Consider the following 16064-nt stretch of genomic DNA (forward strand, 5'->3'; position numbering starts at 1 on the left):
GGAGGAGGAGGAGATGGTGGTGTCGGAGGAGGAAGAAGAGGAGGAAGAAGAGGGCGACGAGGAGGAGGAGGAGGTGGAGGCGGCCGACGAGGACGATGAGGAGGAGGACGATGAGGGAGTACTCGGGCACGGGCCGGGCCACTACCGGGGCCGCGACCGCCACAGCCCCCCCGGCTGCCACCTCTTCCCGCCGCCGCCGCCGCCGCCGCCGCCCGGGCTGGAGAGCGCTGGGCGCGAGCTGCGCGCGCGGACCGGGCCACTCGGTCGCAGCTTTCGGGGGAGGAGGAGGAGGAGATTTTTTTTTTACCCTCGGCGGGGAGGGGGTAGGCAGGAAACGGCCGAGGCGAATCCAGGCCCCCTCCCTGGCCAAGCGAGGGACCGCCGAGACCCTGGCTGCCGGACGGCGGCGTGGGGGAGGGGCGCGTGGGGGAAGGGCGGTCGCGCGAGCGCCCCTCGGGCAGCGGCCCCGGTGGCGTTGCGCCGAGGCAGAGTGGGGTTTACGCGTGTGCAGCAGTCCGCGACCTTGGACTCCCTCCGGTGGGGACTTGGACAGGCTGAGTGGGGACAGTGTCCACCGGACCCCCCTCCACCTGTGGTGACTTCGGTGCCCGCCAACTCGGGCATGTGGTGGCACTCGAGGGGAGGGACTGTGTGAATGTTTGTGGGAGGCCGATGAGTAGGGGCAGGTGGTGGCCACACTTCACGCAGACCACTTCCTGTAGTAAAACTAGCCTACTCCTCAGCCAGCCGTGGGGATCGAGAATCACTTAAGATTAGGGGATGAGCGGTGAGTGTCTGGGGAGCCAGATGCACCCAGCTCCACCCCCTTCATCTCAGCTCTGCTCAAGGCTCTTTTGTGTCAAGTGCGACCCCTCCCCCCCCATGACCCCGTCAGTCTAGGGTAGCCAAATTGTCCTGCTGTGACTCACGTGGCTGCCATTCACTGTCACTGACTGAGGCTCTCTGAATCCACCTAAACTCTGACCACACTGGGGGGCCTGAATTACCCACCCAGCTACTCTTCAGATTGACCATCACTCAGCGCCCCTTTACCTGGGATAAGAAGTCAACACTCTGGGGTAACGCTCTCAGGTGGCGGGTACAGACCACCCCCTTGGTGGAGGGATCTCCAATCCTTAGGGTAGGTGAGCTTTTTTGTGTCCTCATCCCCTGCTTGGGGACATCCACACTCCCAGGTCAATGGCAGCAAAGCAGCACAAATGCACCAAACTATTAACACCTACTATCCTGATTTTTGTAAAACTGTCACATTGATCTCTGTGGCTTATGTGGCACATGTTTATGTCTAGTTGAGACAATCTTTGAGGAGTGAGTGGGGGTTGCTTTCTTGGGGTGGGGTTTAATGGAGACTAGATAAAGTCTCTTGCCTCCCAGGCTTGTCTGAAAAATGAAGTTTTGAAAAAGTTACCTCAGAGAAGATTTCGCACCGGGGAGAAGAAAATCATGGGGAGAGGGTTGCTTGTAGGGTTGCCTACAGCAAAGAGCTAAAAAGAGGGAAAAAAGGATGTCAGGTGAGCTAAGGAACTGGCAGCTCTCAGCTATTTGCATTCAAACTTGGGACCTAGTATTTGTGTTTTTAATCCTGGATCTGGATATGTAAGACAGAGGAGCGTGAAAGAATCAAAGGTTGAGATGGATCTTTGTGTCATAACTCCCCCCTTCGGAATCCATGGGAAAAAAGACATAAAATGCCTTTAACTTTTTATTTTAGAAACGAAATCCTACCTCCCTTACTTCCCTAGGCAAGACTATCTTCCTTTTAGCCGAGCAAATCAAATTAAGAGACCCAGATACACCCCCTCAGATGACTTTCTTTGGTAAAACTTGGGGAAAATATTTTTAGCTGGTTCATTATCTCGGTCTACCTAAGTGGGGGGAAAATACGATTCCTTTGCGGAGATCTGGTCAGGCTGTCCTTTCTCATTTTTTTCTTGAATGTGAATTTGTACATGAGCGCATTCCATTGTTTTTCAGTCTGGCTGCTTTGATTCTCACCATTTTGTTTTACATTCTTACCCAAGACCAATTTTATCCCTTCCCCCCTCGCCAGTCTCCTTACATTGTTAAACGTTTAAAATAATAGCACTCGTGTTGGTGGGGGAAGGGAGCAGGAAGCCAAAAAAACTCATTTCTTCTCCCTCCCCCTTCTGGCAAGTCTAGAGAAATAATATAACATAATATATAGATGTGATTCCTTGGGGTGGGGGTGGGGTATGATTGTGGGTGGTGCGGAAAATTCTGGTAGTTTCTTTGCAAAAGGTCTGAAAATACAAACCCACCCCCTGCGTGTACTACGCATGTGCAGTAGACCTATTATGGAGGTTCGTTGTGGGGGAGGGAAGGGAATTTGAGAAAAAATAAATATATGTGTGAGAGATTGATGGTGAGATTAGAAGGAGCGAGGGGCGGGCAGGAGGCAAGGCTTGGGCCCAGGCTCCACCCGCTGGGTCGGGCTGCCAGGCTCCACCTTCTCCCTCCCCGCCTTCCCGAGATCTGAGCCGCGGGATGTGGGAGAGTCTGGGCTTCGGGCCAGCATTGAGTGGCTGCTGAGACAGGGGTTGGGACTTAGATTTGCTTTATTACCCTCCCTTTCCTCGCCATTCTCCTTTCCTCTCCCTGCCACCAGTGTCGATGTCTGCCCTTGTTGGGGAACCTCCTGCTGGGCCGGATGGTGTGGAGTTGACAGGCCCTCACCCCTAGCTGGGGGTGACCCAGGCCACTTCCCTGATCTGCAGCCAGTTGGCCTGCCCTGGTGGCCTCCCTTTCTATGATCGTGTTAACCCAAGTCCCTGGGGTTGAGGGTAGCCTGGCGTCTTCCTGACTTTCTGTTACAGTCCCAGCCAGCTCCGTGTTTTCACACCCAGCTCTGGGCAGACAGCTCCTTTCCACACACACCCACATCAGAGCCTACAGTGTCTTCTGAGCAGGGCACATAGGATGCTGGAATTAAGAGGAGAGGTAGCACTGAAGAAGGAAGGCACCTGGAGTTTAAGGCAATGGAAACAGGCCTCCAGTGTTCAAGTTTGGCTAGTTTTCCTCTGGCTGTTGAGGGAAGGATTGTGTGTCCTAGAGCAAGGGGCTGGCCAAGCCCAGGCTTTCCTCTCCTGCTAAGGCTGCCACTGCCGAACAAGACAAGTTTGGCCGGTTAGTTTAGTGTTTGGTGGAAGTTGTGTGGTGAGGTGGGAGTGGGAGGTGTGTGTGTGTGTGTGTGTGTGTGTGTGATATGTGTGGTGTGTGTGTCTGTGTGGCATGGCCTCTTCCTCCATGAGGGAGTAACTATCTGGCCCCCAAGCCTTAACAGTCTGGCAGGGGTCTGGGAGAATGGGATGGGGGAGACATCAGGGAAGAGGCCTGGGGAACCTTCTGGGGAGACAGCCAGGTACAGGCCAACCTCTAGACTTGTACTCCTGAGTGTGTGCGTGCAAGCACACAGGCATTTAAGAATGCACATGCAGGGCCAAGGAGATGGCTCAGTGGAATAAATGCTTCCCTGGCAAGCACAAGGGCCTGAGTTCAATCCCTGGTTCCGCAAAAAAAAAAAAAAAAAGCAAATGCAGGGTGTGTCTTGTCTGTGTCTATATCTTTGTTTTATTTGGTCTCCCATAGGGTTGGGGGTGGTGCTAGGTCTGTTTTGACTGATACAGAATATGGAGTTGAAGGTTGCAACCAGGGGATATGGGAATAGATTTGGAGACAGAATCCAGGCCAATTGAGAGAAGGACTATGAAAATTTCCTCCACAGGCAGACACTTCCTCATGGGCAGACTGCCTCATAGGCAGTGCTGTGATCCTGTGGGCAAGAAGTGAAAATGCCCAACTGGGCATTTGTTTTTCCCCACAGGAGTGTGATGGGGATGCCGGTGATTATCTGAGGAAATGTAAATAGAGGACTCCCTCTTGGCAAAGAGGATGTCAGGGCCCCAGGGTGTTAGTGTGAGAACCCAGGTGTCCACCTTTGGCTCTCCCTTCTCAGCATCTGGCTTAGGGAGCTGCCAGCTTGTGTCTCCCCACTCCAAGTGCTGGGGTCAGGCCAGGCCAGCAGCTGGGCATGGCTTCCCCAGTTCCTGGGCAGGATGCCAGCTGGCAGACTGAGAGGGAAGGCAGGAGGAGCCCTGGCGGCGACTGAAAGGACCTGCCACAGTCAGAGCCCATGGCCTAGAGCCTGGTCCCTTGTTAGTAGGAGGGGAAAGAAGGGAGTGGTTTTGGCTGCCCTTCCTTCTGACCCCTAACCTCTCATTCAGAATCAGGAGCATCCCAGAGTATTCAGAATACTCTAATATATCTTTGTTTCCTGTGAAGGGCAGCAGTTTTCAGAGTTAATGCTCAGATTACTACAGTGTGGGACTGAGGCAGTGGGCAGAAGGTGGTGAAGGGGCCTCATAGCCTGGGACCTTAGGTGGTTAAGATTTTCTGTGTTGTTTGCTACAAAGATAAGGATGACATTCGGCTGCTACCTTCAGCATTGGGTGTGAAGAAAAGAAAGCGAGGACCCAAGAAACAGAAGGAGAACAAACCAGGCAAACCGAGGAAGCGCAAGAAACTTGTGAGTATCAAGAATTCCAAACTCTGTGGCAAGGCTCAGGAGAGCCATACAAGGAACTAACATTTTTCTCTGCTCCTGGTTACCAGGGTAGGAGGTATCCTAAAGTCAGGAAGGTTTGATCCTCTTCTGCCCCCCATATCTCATAGCTCTGGGATCCTAGTCTCACATTCCACAACCTAGTAAAGAGCCTAGTTATTGATATTACTTGCCCTAGCGGCAGGGAGAATTGGTTGAAAGCACAGGCTTAGAGGAAGACTATGTGAGTGAGAAGCCTAGCAGTTTTCTGTTTTCTTGACCAATATATTTAGCTCTCTGTGCCTTGGTTTTCTTATCTTTAAAAATGAATAAATATGCCAGGTGTGGTGATGCACACTTGTAATACGAGACTTGAGAGGCGGAGGCAGGAGGATTGCCAGGAGTTCAAGGCCAGCCTAGACTACATAGTGAGTTCAAAGCCCGTGTGAATTACATAGCAAGCTCCTGTCTCAAAAAAAAAAAAAAAATCATAAAAAATGAGTAAACAATTGAGTTTCCATCTCATAGGATTGTCGTGAAGATTTAAAGAGAGACAACAAATTATATGCTAAGTACAGTTCCTGGCACATGGCAAGGATGAATTATTATTATTATTTTTCTCTTTCTTAGGACAGTGAAGAAGAATTTGGCTCAGAAAGAGATGAGTACCGGGAAAAGTCAGAGAGTGGAGGCAGTGAATATGGAACTGGACCAGGTCGGAAACGAAGACGGAAGCACCGAGAAAAAAAGGAGAAGAAAACAAAACGGAGAAAAAAGGGGGAGGGAGATGGTGGGCCAAAGGTAAGTAGAATTAGGAAGTGGGGTAAGGAATCAGCATTAGACAGATGGAGAGATGCCTCAGGCTGAAGTTTGTAAAGGATAGGGAGTAGACTGGAGAGGGTGCAAGAAGCCAGTATGTATTAAGGCATGTGGGGTTGCCTGGACCGCTCCTCTCACCAAAACTGCCCATTCAGCAGGTGGAACAGAAGTCGTCGGCAACTCTGCTTTTGACCTGGGGCCTGGAGGATGTGGAACATGTGTTCTCCGAGGAGGATTACCACACGCTCACCAACTACAAAGCTTTCAGCCAGTTCATGAGGTGCAGTGGGACTGGGCACCCTCTCCATCAGACACTTTATTTTAGAGAGGCCCTGGACTCCTCTGAAACCTGATGAAAGCTAAGAAATTATCCTCCAGAGAAATTTCCAACACATACACACCCAATTTCACCTGTAATTTCAAGGCAGTCTTGTCCAGTTAAGAATCCTTCACTGTGGGGCATGGGAGGGGGTGGAGATCTGTGATAAGTGAGAGAACTCTAGCAACAGAATATAATGAGGGCAGGATGTAGTGAGTTCTCTCCTGCTCCAACAGTTCCGTTTCCCACTATATGACCTTTCTAGACTGACCCTGGGAGATACTATCAGTGTACCCAAATTTCCATTCATTATTAAGTCCCCTGCCATTTTCTTATGTCTGTTTTGCCTAAGCTACAGTGACTTTTGAAGTAGAGAATAGTCAAGTTGTGTTTTAGGGATGAGGTATTTTATTTTATTCTTTTCTTTTTGAGACAAGGTTTCACTATGCAGTTCAAGTTGACCTTGAACTCACTTTGTAGCCCAAGCTGGTCTCAAACTCATGGTGATCCTCCTGCCTCAGCCTCTTGGGTGCTGAGTTTACAGGCATGTACCACCACATGTGGCTTGGATAAGGCATTTTAACAGAGCAGTTCAGTGCTCCCTGGTAACAGCTGCTGAGATTTCAGGTCCTGGTTTCATGTTGGGCAAGTTACTTAACTTTTTTGATGCTCAGCTTTCTCATCAGTAAAACAGGAATAATAATAGTACATATCTCATAAGAATGCATAGATTTAGGGCCAGCGAGATAGCTCAGTGGTCTAAAGCGCCTACTTAGGCAAGTTTAGGCAAGTGTGATCAGGTGCACCACATGCCACACCAGCCCCACCCCCAGGGTGGGCTGAGCTGGCCACACAAAAAAAAACCAAAAACCTAAAATAAATTTGGGGGCTGGCCAGATAGCTCAGTGGACTAAAGCACCTGCTTAGACAGAGCCCAGCAGCAGGTTTCAATCCCTGGTGTGCGGTGCTGGCCCTGCCCCCCGGGGGGGTGCTGAGACAGCAATTGAGACTGGTGACATGCACCTGTAATCCCAGTGCTTGTGAGGCTGAAAACAGGAGAATCATGAGTTCGATCTATGTAGTAAAACCCTGTAGACCCTGTACTAAATACATTTTTAAAAAAAGAATGTGTAGATTTAGTAGGATAATGAGTGCAAAGCCCAAGCACAGCTGGTGCCTGGTATCTAGGGAGTGTTGACTGATGGCTCTCCTTAGTAATGGCTCACCTATCTCACTTCTCACGATGGCGCTTTTGTTAGCACCAGGGCTCACAAGTGACCTAAGATTTAGCACTCCATCTAGAGTAGAACAGTCTCTTCAGATCTCATGGAACGTAGCAAGAGTGTTCTCATGAGGATAAAATCAGACATAACATATGAAAAGTGAACTGTGAAATAGTATACAAAAGTATTTTAAATTCATTTTATTCATTTTTACATTTTGTCCTTTTTATTTTTTCTTTTTAGTTTTTTGAGACGTGGTCTTGCTCTGTAATTCAGGAGGCCTTGAACTCACTGTGCAGCCCAGGGTGGGCCTCGAATTCTTGGTGATCCTCTTTGCCTCAGCTTCCCAAATGCTGGGATTATAGGCATGCCTATCACACCCAGCATACATTTTGTGCTTTTAAAATCTATTTTTCTTTTTCATATACTTTTTCAAACCTTTTCTTTTTTAAGTTTTTTACTTATTTAAATTGATATTTTTCTGGGTTTTTTTTTTTGTTTGTTTGTTTGTTGTATATGATTTTATTTTTTCAAGACAGAGTTACACTTTGTAGTTCAGGCTGGCTTTGAACTCACTATGTGGCCCACGGTGGCCTTGCACTTTTGCAAATCCTCCTGCCTCCGCCTCCCAAGTGCTAGAAGTACAGACATGTGCCACCATACCTAGCTAAATTGATTTTTTTTTTTTTTGATGTGGCACCCAAGAATCCTAATACATGTACATAGTACTAATCGATGTAGGGAGATGGACAGAAGTATTCCAAGGCCATCTGTGAAGGCAAGAGTTTTCTGCTTCTGTATTTACAGGCCCCTGATTGCTAAGAAGAATCCTAAGATCCCAATGTCTAAGATGATGACCATCCTTGGGGCCAAGTGGAGAGAATTCAGCGCTAACAACCCCTTCAAAGGGTCAGCAGCTGCTGTGGCAGCAGCGGCAGCAGCGGCAGCAGCAGCTGTAGCTGAGCAGGTGTCAGCTGCTGTCTCATCGGCCACCCCCATAGCATCTTCTGGACCCCCCACCCTTCCACCACTCCCTGCTGCTGATATACAGCCCCCACCCATCCGAAGAGCCAAAACCAAAGAGGGCAAAGGTAGGAAACTCTTTTCTTCCAACAGTTATCACTATGTCTTCCAGACTACACTTTCAAGTAGTAGTTTAGAACTTTTGCCTTCCCAGCCCTGATTGCTGGAGGAGCAGTGTTTTCTTAGTGCAACCATAGTCCACAGAGGAGTCCAGAGGCCCTTGTCATCTCTGTTCTTTCAGGATGTGTCATGGCCTCTTGTTCTTTTCCCCTTGTCCCTACTTTCACTCAGGTCCAGGCCATAAGAGGCGCAGCAAGAGTCCCCGAGTGCCTGATGGCCGCAAGAAACTTCGAGGAAAGAAGATGGCACCCCTCAAAATCAAACTAGGGCTGCTTGGAGGCAAGAGAAAGAAGGCAGGCTCAGTGAGTAGCATTTGCTTATCTGCTAAACATCTGGGTATCAAAGGCAGGGGTCCAGAAGCAGGAGCATCTGGAGCAGGAAGCCCAAGTCCCTGGGAGGGGAGAGAAATCAAGTCTGCTTCACTGACAGCCATGGGGCTATGGGCAGTATGTTTTTCAGAGTGATGAGGGGCCTGAACCAGAGGCTGAGGAGTCAGACCTGGATAGTGGCAGTGTTCACAGCGCTTCCGGTCGGCCCGATGGCCCTGTCCGTGCCAAGAAACTAAAGAGAGGCCGCCCAGGAAGGAAAAAGAAAAAGGGTAAGGGGTGGTAAGGGATGGGCGATTTTTGTTAGCCTGTCTTCTTCTCCTTCCTTCGCTTTCTTTTCTCCAATTTTGGCTTTTCTGCTCAAGCCTCCTCTCTTTCTCTCTCTCCTTGAATCCTTGTCTTTCTCTTATAATCCTTGTCTTTCTCTTTTGTTTGTTCCCTTTGCCTTCACTGGGGTATATGACAGTCCTGGGCTGTCCTGCAGTGACCGGGGAGGAGGAAGTTGATGGCTACGAGACGGATCACCAGGATTACTGTGAGGTGTGCCAGCAGGGTGGGGAGATTATTCTGTGTGACACCTGCCCTCGTGCCTACCACCTCGTCTGCCTTGATCCTGAGCTTGACCGGGCTCCTGAGGGCAAATGGAGCTGCCCCCACTGTGTGAGTACCTGGTACCCTCAGAGATTCACCTGTATCTTTCTTCCTTGCTTTCAATTATCCTCTTTCTACCCCTAGATGTGTGGGTTTCTTAGTAACAGATACCCTAGCATTCCAAATGGATCCTTTCCCTATTCCTTTGCCTCTAGGATCAACATATTTAGAAATTGAGATGTCTTGTTTTTTGATTCCCACCAGTCTGCTCTATATTTCTGGGGTTCAAGCATCTTGTCTTTGCCTCTATTTTGTAGTTTTGTTCCTTATTTCCTTCTTTCTCCTATTTCTGTGTCTATCTTTACTCTCTTAGGAGAAGGAGGGTGTACAATGGGAAGCCAAGGAGGAGGAGGAAGAATATGAAGAGGAGGGAGAGGACGAAGGGGAGAAGGAGGAAGAGGATGATCACATGGAGTACTGCCGCGTGTGCAAGGATGGTGGGGAGCTCCTGTGCTGTGATGCCTGCATCTCCTCCTACCACATTCATTGTCTAAACCCTCCCCTGCCTGACATCCCTAACGGTGAATGGCTGTGTCCCCGATGCACAGTGAGTAGAACCACCCCTCTGAGCATCTGCTATCAAGCCTGACTCTCACTCATCTCTGGGGCCCAAACATCTAGCCCTTCCTTTCTCTGCCCTGCCCCCTGTACTTTTGTCATCCTACTTAATGAAGGTCTCTTTCTGGTTCTTTCTTTTTTCCTTTCCTGAAGTGTCCAGTGCTGAAGGGTCGTGTGCAGAAAATCCTGCATTGGCGTTGGGGGGAACCACCTGTAGCAGCACCAACCCCACAGCAGGCAGATGGGAATCCAGATGTCCCACCTGCCCGTCCTCTTCAAGGCAGATCAGAGCGAGAGTTCTTTGTCAAGTGGGTAGGACTGTCCTACTGGCACTGCTCCTGGGCCAAGGAGCTTCAGGTAAAGGGCCCTTCTTTTGCTTCTCCCTAAGGCCCCAGGTGCTCTCAGGCTCTTCTCTTATAACAGTTCTGTTCTTTGGGCTTCCATACCCTTTATTTTCCCTCATTTCAGGCCTTGACCTCTTACCCTTCCAGCTTCCTTGTTTTCCATATGTGGTTTTCATGGACGCTTTTCCTTCCATTTCTGTTAGTTTCCTTTTCTCTTCATTTCTGTGAGTGTTCTATCCTTAGAGGGAGGGAACGAATACTCAGCCTTCATCTCTTTATTCTCCCTCCTTATATTGTATTAGTCTCCTCAGTCTTTTTTTAAATTTTTATTATTATTATTATTTATTTATTCATTTATTTTGTGTGTGTGGCCAGCTCAGCCCACCAGGGGGCGGGGCTGGCTGGCATGTGGTGCTGGGGATTGAACCGCGGTCCCTGTGCTTTGCTAAGCTTGTTCTAAGTAGGTGCTTTAGACCACTGAGCCATCTCACCAGCCCAGTCTCCTCAGTCTTAACCCTGTTTCCTGCTCCTCTTTGCTCCCTCTGGCTCTACTCAGTCCCTAGCTTCTGACTTCATTTCATCTACTTAGTTCATGCGTTTTCCTACTTCAGCTTTACTTGTTTGTGTCTCATCCAACATCTTTCAAAGTTTCCTTTTCTCATCCGATCCACCATAATAAACTTCTTCCTTGTACCCCCGTCCCCTCTGAATGTTGGAGCTATTTCTTCTCCCCCTCTCTCATATCAGCTGGAAATCTTCCACTTGGTAATGTACCGAAACTATCAACGAAAGAATGACATGGATGAGCCCCCACCCCTGGACTATGGCTCTGGTGAAGATGATGGTAAGAGTGACAAGCGCAAGGTGAAGGATCCTCATTATGCTGAGATGGAAGAGAAGTACTATCGTTTTGGCATCAAACCAGAGTGGATGACTGTCCACCGTATTATCAACCATAGGTGAGTCCTCCCTCTCAGGGAAGGCTGACCTGGGATATGACAGTGTTACTGTGGCAGGGGTATCTGTTCAACCAAGTCGAACCTATTACCACTACCTTGCTTCAGTGCATAACTCCTGGTCTTGCTTCCTGTAAAGGGATGGGAAGAACCAATAGGAAAGTCCAGCCTGGCACTACCTCCTTGCCCTTACTTTCTCTAATCTCCAGTAGTATAAATGTGACACATAAGTTGGGGATGGGGGCATGAAAATACTATGAGAAGAACACTTCATCTAGACTAGTGTTTTCAAGGAGTCTTTCTTTATAGAACTAATTGCTGCTGCCTAACATTATATATTTCTTTGCTGCCTTCCTTAGTAGAATGTGATCTCCATGATGGAGATTCCATCTCCAATAGGGTCATTTGTGTGTTTCATTCACTGCTGAATCTACTGCCTGGGACAGTATCACAGACATAGTAAACACTCAGTAGATACTGACTGTGAGCACATGATATTAGACTACTTTCCAGGGACACCTTGTGATAGTTGATGTTTCAGTGCCATCCTGAAAAAGTGAAGCACAGAACTTCATCAGTTCTAACCTTTTTAGTGGCCTCCCATTGAGGGTGAAATGATCAATGCTTCTTGATTGCTGATACTTATATCAGGGCTTCTTACTCTTCATGATCTATACTATTTTCCTCTTCTTGTTTCTCTTCTGGGCCTCTTGTCCTATAGTGTGGATAAAAAGGGGAATTACCACTATCTTGTGAAATGGAGGGACTTGCCCTATGACCAGTCCACGTGGGAAGAAGATGAAATGAACATCCCTGAATATGAAGACCATAAGCAAAGCTACTGGAGACATCGGTGAGAGAGCCAGGTTGTGGATTAAAGATCTGAGGATGGAGCATGAAAATATAGTAGGGACAGACCCACACTAGAGTTTAGGGTAGTGGCAGCCTACTGTGAGTTGATTGGGTAGAGTTAATAAAGAAGCAGTGTTAGGAACAGAAGATGAGGCCTGAGTAGTGGGTAAGAGGAGGATGCTTGCAAGTGAGAAGGGTTGATTCTTGAGGTAAAGTCTAAGGGGTAAGGGTAAAGAGCCTAAGAAAAGAAAATATGAGAAAATCTAGGTTATGAACGGTAGAACTTAAGTGTGGAATAAGTTCTGAAAATTGAGATGGGGTGGTCAGGTGTGGTGATGCACACCTGTAATCCCATCACTCTGGAGGCTGAGGCAGAAGATTGTTGAGAGTTCGAGATCAGCCTAGTCTACAAAGTGATCTCAAGGCCAGCCTGAGCTGCATAGCAAGACCCTGTCTCAAGAGGACAAAGTAAAACAAAATAGAATAAAATAAAAAATGAAAATTGAGAGGGATTCTAAGGACCAGGCCTCACTCAGACCTACTTTTTTCCCAGAGAACTAATTATGGGGGAAGACCCTGCCCAACCCCGCAAGTATAAGAAGAAGAAGAAGGAGCTACAGGGTGATGGACCTCCCAGTTCTCCTACTAATGATGTAAGACACTAAGCTGGCCTTTCTCCCATCACTAGAGTTATGATGGTTGAATATTTCCCTGATATTGTGAACTGAAATTCCCAGAGTTTCAGCAGCTTGAAGAGTAGCTTTTTGGTCAGCCTTCAGCCTTGTCCCAAGAGCAGCTAGGAATTCTGACAGAAGAGTAAGAGAGGTACTAGAGATAGCAGTTCAGGGGGCTGGTGAGATGGCTCAGTGGTCTAAAGCATCTACTTAGAACAAGCTAAGCTAAGCAAAGCACAGGGACCACGGTTCAATTCCCCAGCACCACATGCCAGCCAGCCTCCGCCCCCTGGTGGGCTGAGTTGGCCACACACACACACACACAAAATAAATAAATAAAATAAATAATAAATAGAGATAGCAGTTCAATGGGGCTCTTCCACCAGCTAGTGTATTGCTTTAAGGAATGAGGGAGAAAGATTGATAACTAGGACTTTGTAAGCTCAGGCCATAGCAAAGGGAATTATAATCCATTTGATAGCAATGTCAGGGAGAAGAGAAGAGGAGATCAAGACCAGAGGAGCCCCCAACTGTTTCCTTGAGCTTTCTGACTTCTTGACTCTATAGCCTACAGTGAAATATGAGACTCAACCACGGTTTATCACAGCCACTGGAGGCACACTTCACATGTATCAGCTGGAAGGCCTGAACTGGCTACGCTTTTCGTGGGCCCAGGGCACGGACACGATTCTGGCTGACGAGATGGGGCTGGGCAAGACCATCCAAACCATTGTCTTCCTGTACTCACTCTATAAAGAGGTGCTGGATTCTCTGCTCTCATAGGGGTGGTGTGAGGCTGAGGCCCAGGTTAGACAAGGGCAAGGGTGGAGAAGGGAGTACAGCAGGTGGCAGATTGGGGTATACACTCTTTAGCCTGGACTGATGGGCCCCATCCTTGACTTCCAGGGCCATACGAAAGGTCCCTTCCTGGTGAGTGCCCCACTGTCTACCATCATTAATTGGGAGCGAGAGTTTCAAATGTGGGCACCCAAGTTCTACGTGGTGACATACACAGGCGATAAGGACAGCCGAGCCATCATTCGTGAGAATGAGTTCTCCTTTGAGGACAATGCCATCAAAGGTGGCAAGAAAGCTTTTAAGATGAAGGTAAGCCCCTCTACCTTACATGCTCTTAAAACCCTCTCATCTATCATTTCTTTGGCACAGATTCAGTTTCTCTATCCCCACTTGCCCTTCTCCCTCCTTTGTTCCATCTGTTCTCATTCCTCTGCTCACCATAGTAGGTGCTCCCTGGTGTGCATGGAGTTGTCAGTACAAACATGTAGGTAGAAGTTTTGAGAGTCATGATCATTAATCCCAGTGTGGATTTGAAGTTGGAGGACAGACTAACTGGCTCCTTGTGGGAGTCACAGTAAGGACAGAGTATCTGGGTAAAGAATGAGGGCTCAAGCTGTGAGTACGTAAGTGCCAGGTAGCTGCTGAATGGGCAATGTTCTGTTGGCAGAGGGAGGCACAGGTGAAGTTCCACGTTCTCCTGACATCATATGAGTTGATCACCATTGATCAAGCAGCACTTGGTTCCATCCGGTGGGCCTGTCTTGTGGTGGATGAAGCCCATCGACTGAAGAACAACCAATCAAAGGTAGGTTAAGATTCCCAGTATAGAGAAATTTGAGACTATAACGTTGCACTTTCTGAGAGAGAGAATGAGAATAAGTATGAGTTCTGGGGACTTGGACCCTCTGATCCTGAAGGAAATAGCTGGAGACAGGGAAAGATCAGGACAGTGGGTCACTCACTTCCCACTGATAAACTGTTTCTCCTGCATGTCTGTGTCCCATCTTGTAGTTTTTCAGGGTTCTCAATGGCTACAAGATAGATCATAAATTGCTGCTGACAGGGACCCCACTACAGAATAATCTGGAGGAGCTCTTCCATCTGCTAAACTTCCTCACGCCAGAGAGGTTTAAGTAAGTGGCTCACTAAAGGAAGTTGGCAAAAGATTAATTGGAGGTGGAAAACAAAGCCTGGAATCATGGACAAAGAACTTAACTTGTTCATTTCTTTATCTCCTCCTGCACTTAGCAATTTGGAGGGGTTCCTGGAAGAGTTTGCAGACATATCCAAAGAGGACCAGATTAAGAAATTGCATGATTTGCTGGGGCCACACATGCTGCGGAGGCTCAAGGCAGATGTTTTTAAGAACATGCCAGCCAAGACAGAGCTCATTGTTCGAGTGGAGCTGAGCCCAATGCAAAAGTGAGATGTAGTGCAGGCTACCTAGTAGCCCATGATTGGGGACTTGACGGAAGCTTTCCAAGTGTTGGTGACAAGGTGCAGCATTATAATTGCTTCCTTTATTATGTCTCTTCTACACCCCATCCTGGTCTTTAGAAAATACTACAAATACATACTGACTCGAAATTTTGAGGCCTTGAATTCACGAGGTGGTGGGAACCAGGTGTCGCTGCTTAATATCATGATGGATCTTAAGAAGTGCTGCAACCACCCATACCTCTTTCCTGTGGCTGCTATGGTAAGCAAAGAGCAGGGACCTGCTCAAATGTCTGATTCGATGGAAGCCCAGAAAGAGCCATGTTGAGCTCAGGGGTGGAGCTAAGCCAGAAGTCAAGGACCTGATCTCCAGAGGGGTGGGAATTTGCAAGCTGTGGAAGCTGGTGGGGGTTTGGCTCTCTAGGTGCAGAAAGAATAAGGAGGCATGTTTCCCATTCTGCTCTTTTCTTATCTCCTCCCTTTTCAGGAGTCCCCAAAACTCCCCAGTGGGGCTTATGAGGGTGGAGCACTTATTAAGTCATCAGGGAAGCTCATGCTGCTGCAGAAGATGCTGAGGAAGCTGAAGGAGCAAGGACACAGAGTACTCATTTTCTCACAGGTGCTTCATCTCTTCTGTTCTCTGTGTCTGCTTTCTGTTTCCTCTCCTCACCAGCCAGATTTTTTTTTTTTGGTAGAACCGGGGATTAAACTCAGGCCCTTGTGCTTGCCAGGGAATCACTTATTCCACTGAGCCATCTCCCTGGCCCCACCAGCCAGGTTTTAGTTGTTCGCTTCTTTCCTGTGGCTGCGCTGGCATAACAGATTAGGAGATCCTATCTGTAAGAGTGTCTGGCATAGTTTGTTCATCTTGCCCACTGATCCTGGTTCCTAAGGATGTTGAAAATTGAAATCCAGAGACCAGGCATGGTGGCACATGCCTGTAATCCCAGCACTTGGGAGGATGTACACAGGAGGATCACCACGAGTCTGATCTACACAGTGAGACCCTGTACACCCTGTCCTAAATACAAAAAAAGAAAGAAAGAAAAAATCTTGAAAAGAAGAAAAAAAATTGAAATTGAAATCCAGCTCCTTTTTAGCTCTACAGGGATAGGGTGCCAGTTTGGTACCAACTATTTCTTTACCTTACTGGTAGGTAAGGTTAATTTCTGTAAAATCTTTCCTTAGGTCTCAGAGAAACTCTGTTAGGAGAAATTATCTAAAATCAAGAGACTATTGGAACAATATAGAAAAATGAGACACTAGGGATGCTAGGAAGATGTATATCTAGGGAGCTTAAGATTGTGCGGGGGGGGGGCTGGTGAGATGGCTCAGTGGTCTAAAGCACCTACTTGGAACAAGCTTAGCAAACCACAGGGACCACG

The 16064-nt window shown here is 48.1% G+C and overlaps 1 protein-coding gene across 10 annotated transcripts in view; it reads left to right on the forward strand.

Moving 5' to 3' along the window:
• The first annotated feature begins 1510 nt into the window (after window positions 1-1510).
• Chd3 (chromodomain helicase DNA binding protein 3) overlaps window positions 1511-16064 on the forward strand; it is a 25730-nt gene continuing 11176 nt past the window's right edge. For 6 of the 10 annotated variants that reach the window (XM_023723177.1, XM_023723171.1, XM_023723170.1 and 3 more), the window contains exons 1-20: window positions 3003-3165; window positions 4452-4564; window positions 5210-5380; window positions 5554-5678; window positions 7748-8031; window positions 8255-8385; window positions 8531-8681; window positions 8876-9069; window positions 9374-9607; window positions 9772-9975; window positions 10710-10921; window positions 11640-11771; window positions 12324-12423; window positions 13012-13203; window positions 13351-13551; window positions 13910-14047; window positions 14254-14375; window positions 14491-14664; window positions 14800-14941; window positions 15167-15298. In XM_023723177.1, the coding sequence (XP_023578945.1) occupies window positions 3018-3165; window positions 4452-4564; window positions 5210-5380; window positions 5554-5678; window positions 7748-8031; window positions 8255-8385; window positions 8531-8681; window positions 8876-9069; window positions 9374-9607; window positions 9772-9975; window positions 10710-10921; window positions 11640-11771; window positions 12324-12423; window positions 13012-13203; window positions 13351-13551; window positions 13910-14047; window positions 14254-14375; window positions 14491-14664; window positions 14800-14941; window positions 15167-15298 (3300 nt within the window). In that variant the 5' untranslated portion in view covers window positions 3003-3017. Of the gene's footprint in view, window positions 1533-3002; window positions 3166-4451; window positions 4565-5209; window positions 5381-5553; window positions 5679-7747; window positions 8032-8254; window positions 8386-8530; window positions 8682-8875; window positions 9070-9373; window positions 9608-9771; window positions 9976-10709; window positions 10922-11639; window positions 11772-12323; window positions 12424-13011; window positions 13204-13350; window positions 13552-13909; window positions 14048-14253; window positions 14376-14490; window positions 14665-14799; window positions 14942-15166; window positions 15299-16064 lie in introns of those variants that run through there. The other 4 variants (XM_023723174.1, XM_023723179.1, XM_023723175.1 and 1 more) reach the window with 3 other exon arrangements.

Source organism: Octodon degus, unplaced genomic scaffold (assembly GCF_000260255.1).
Source record: "Octodon degus isolate 3935 unplaced genomic scaffold, OctDeg1.0 scaffold00098, whole genome shotgun sequence".
Lineage (NCBI taxonomy): Eukaryota > Metazoa > Chordata > Mammalia > Rodentia > Octodontidae > Octodon > Octodon degus.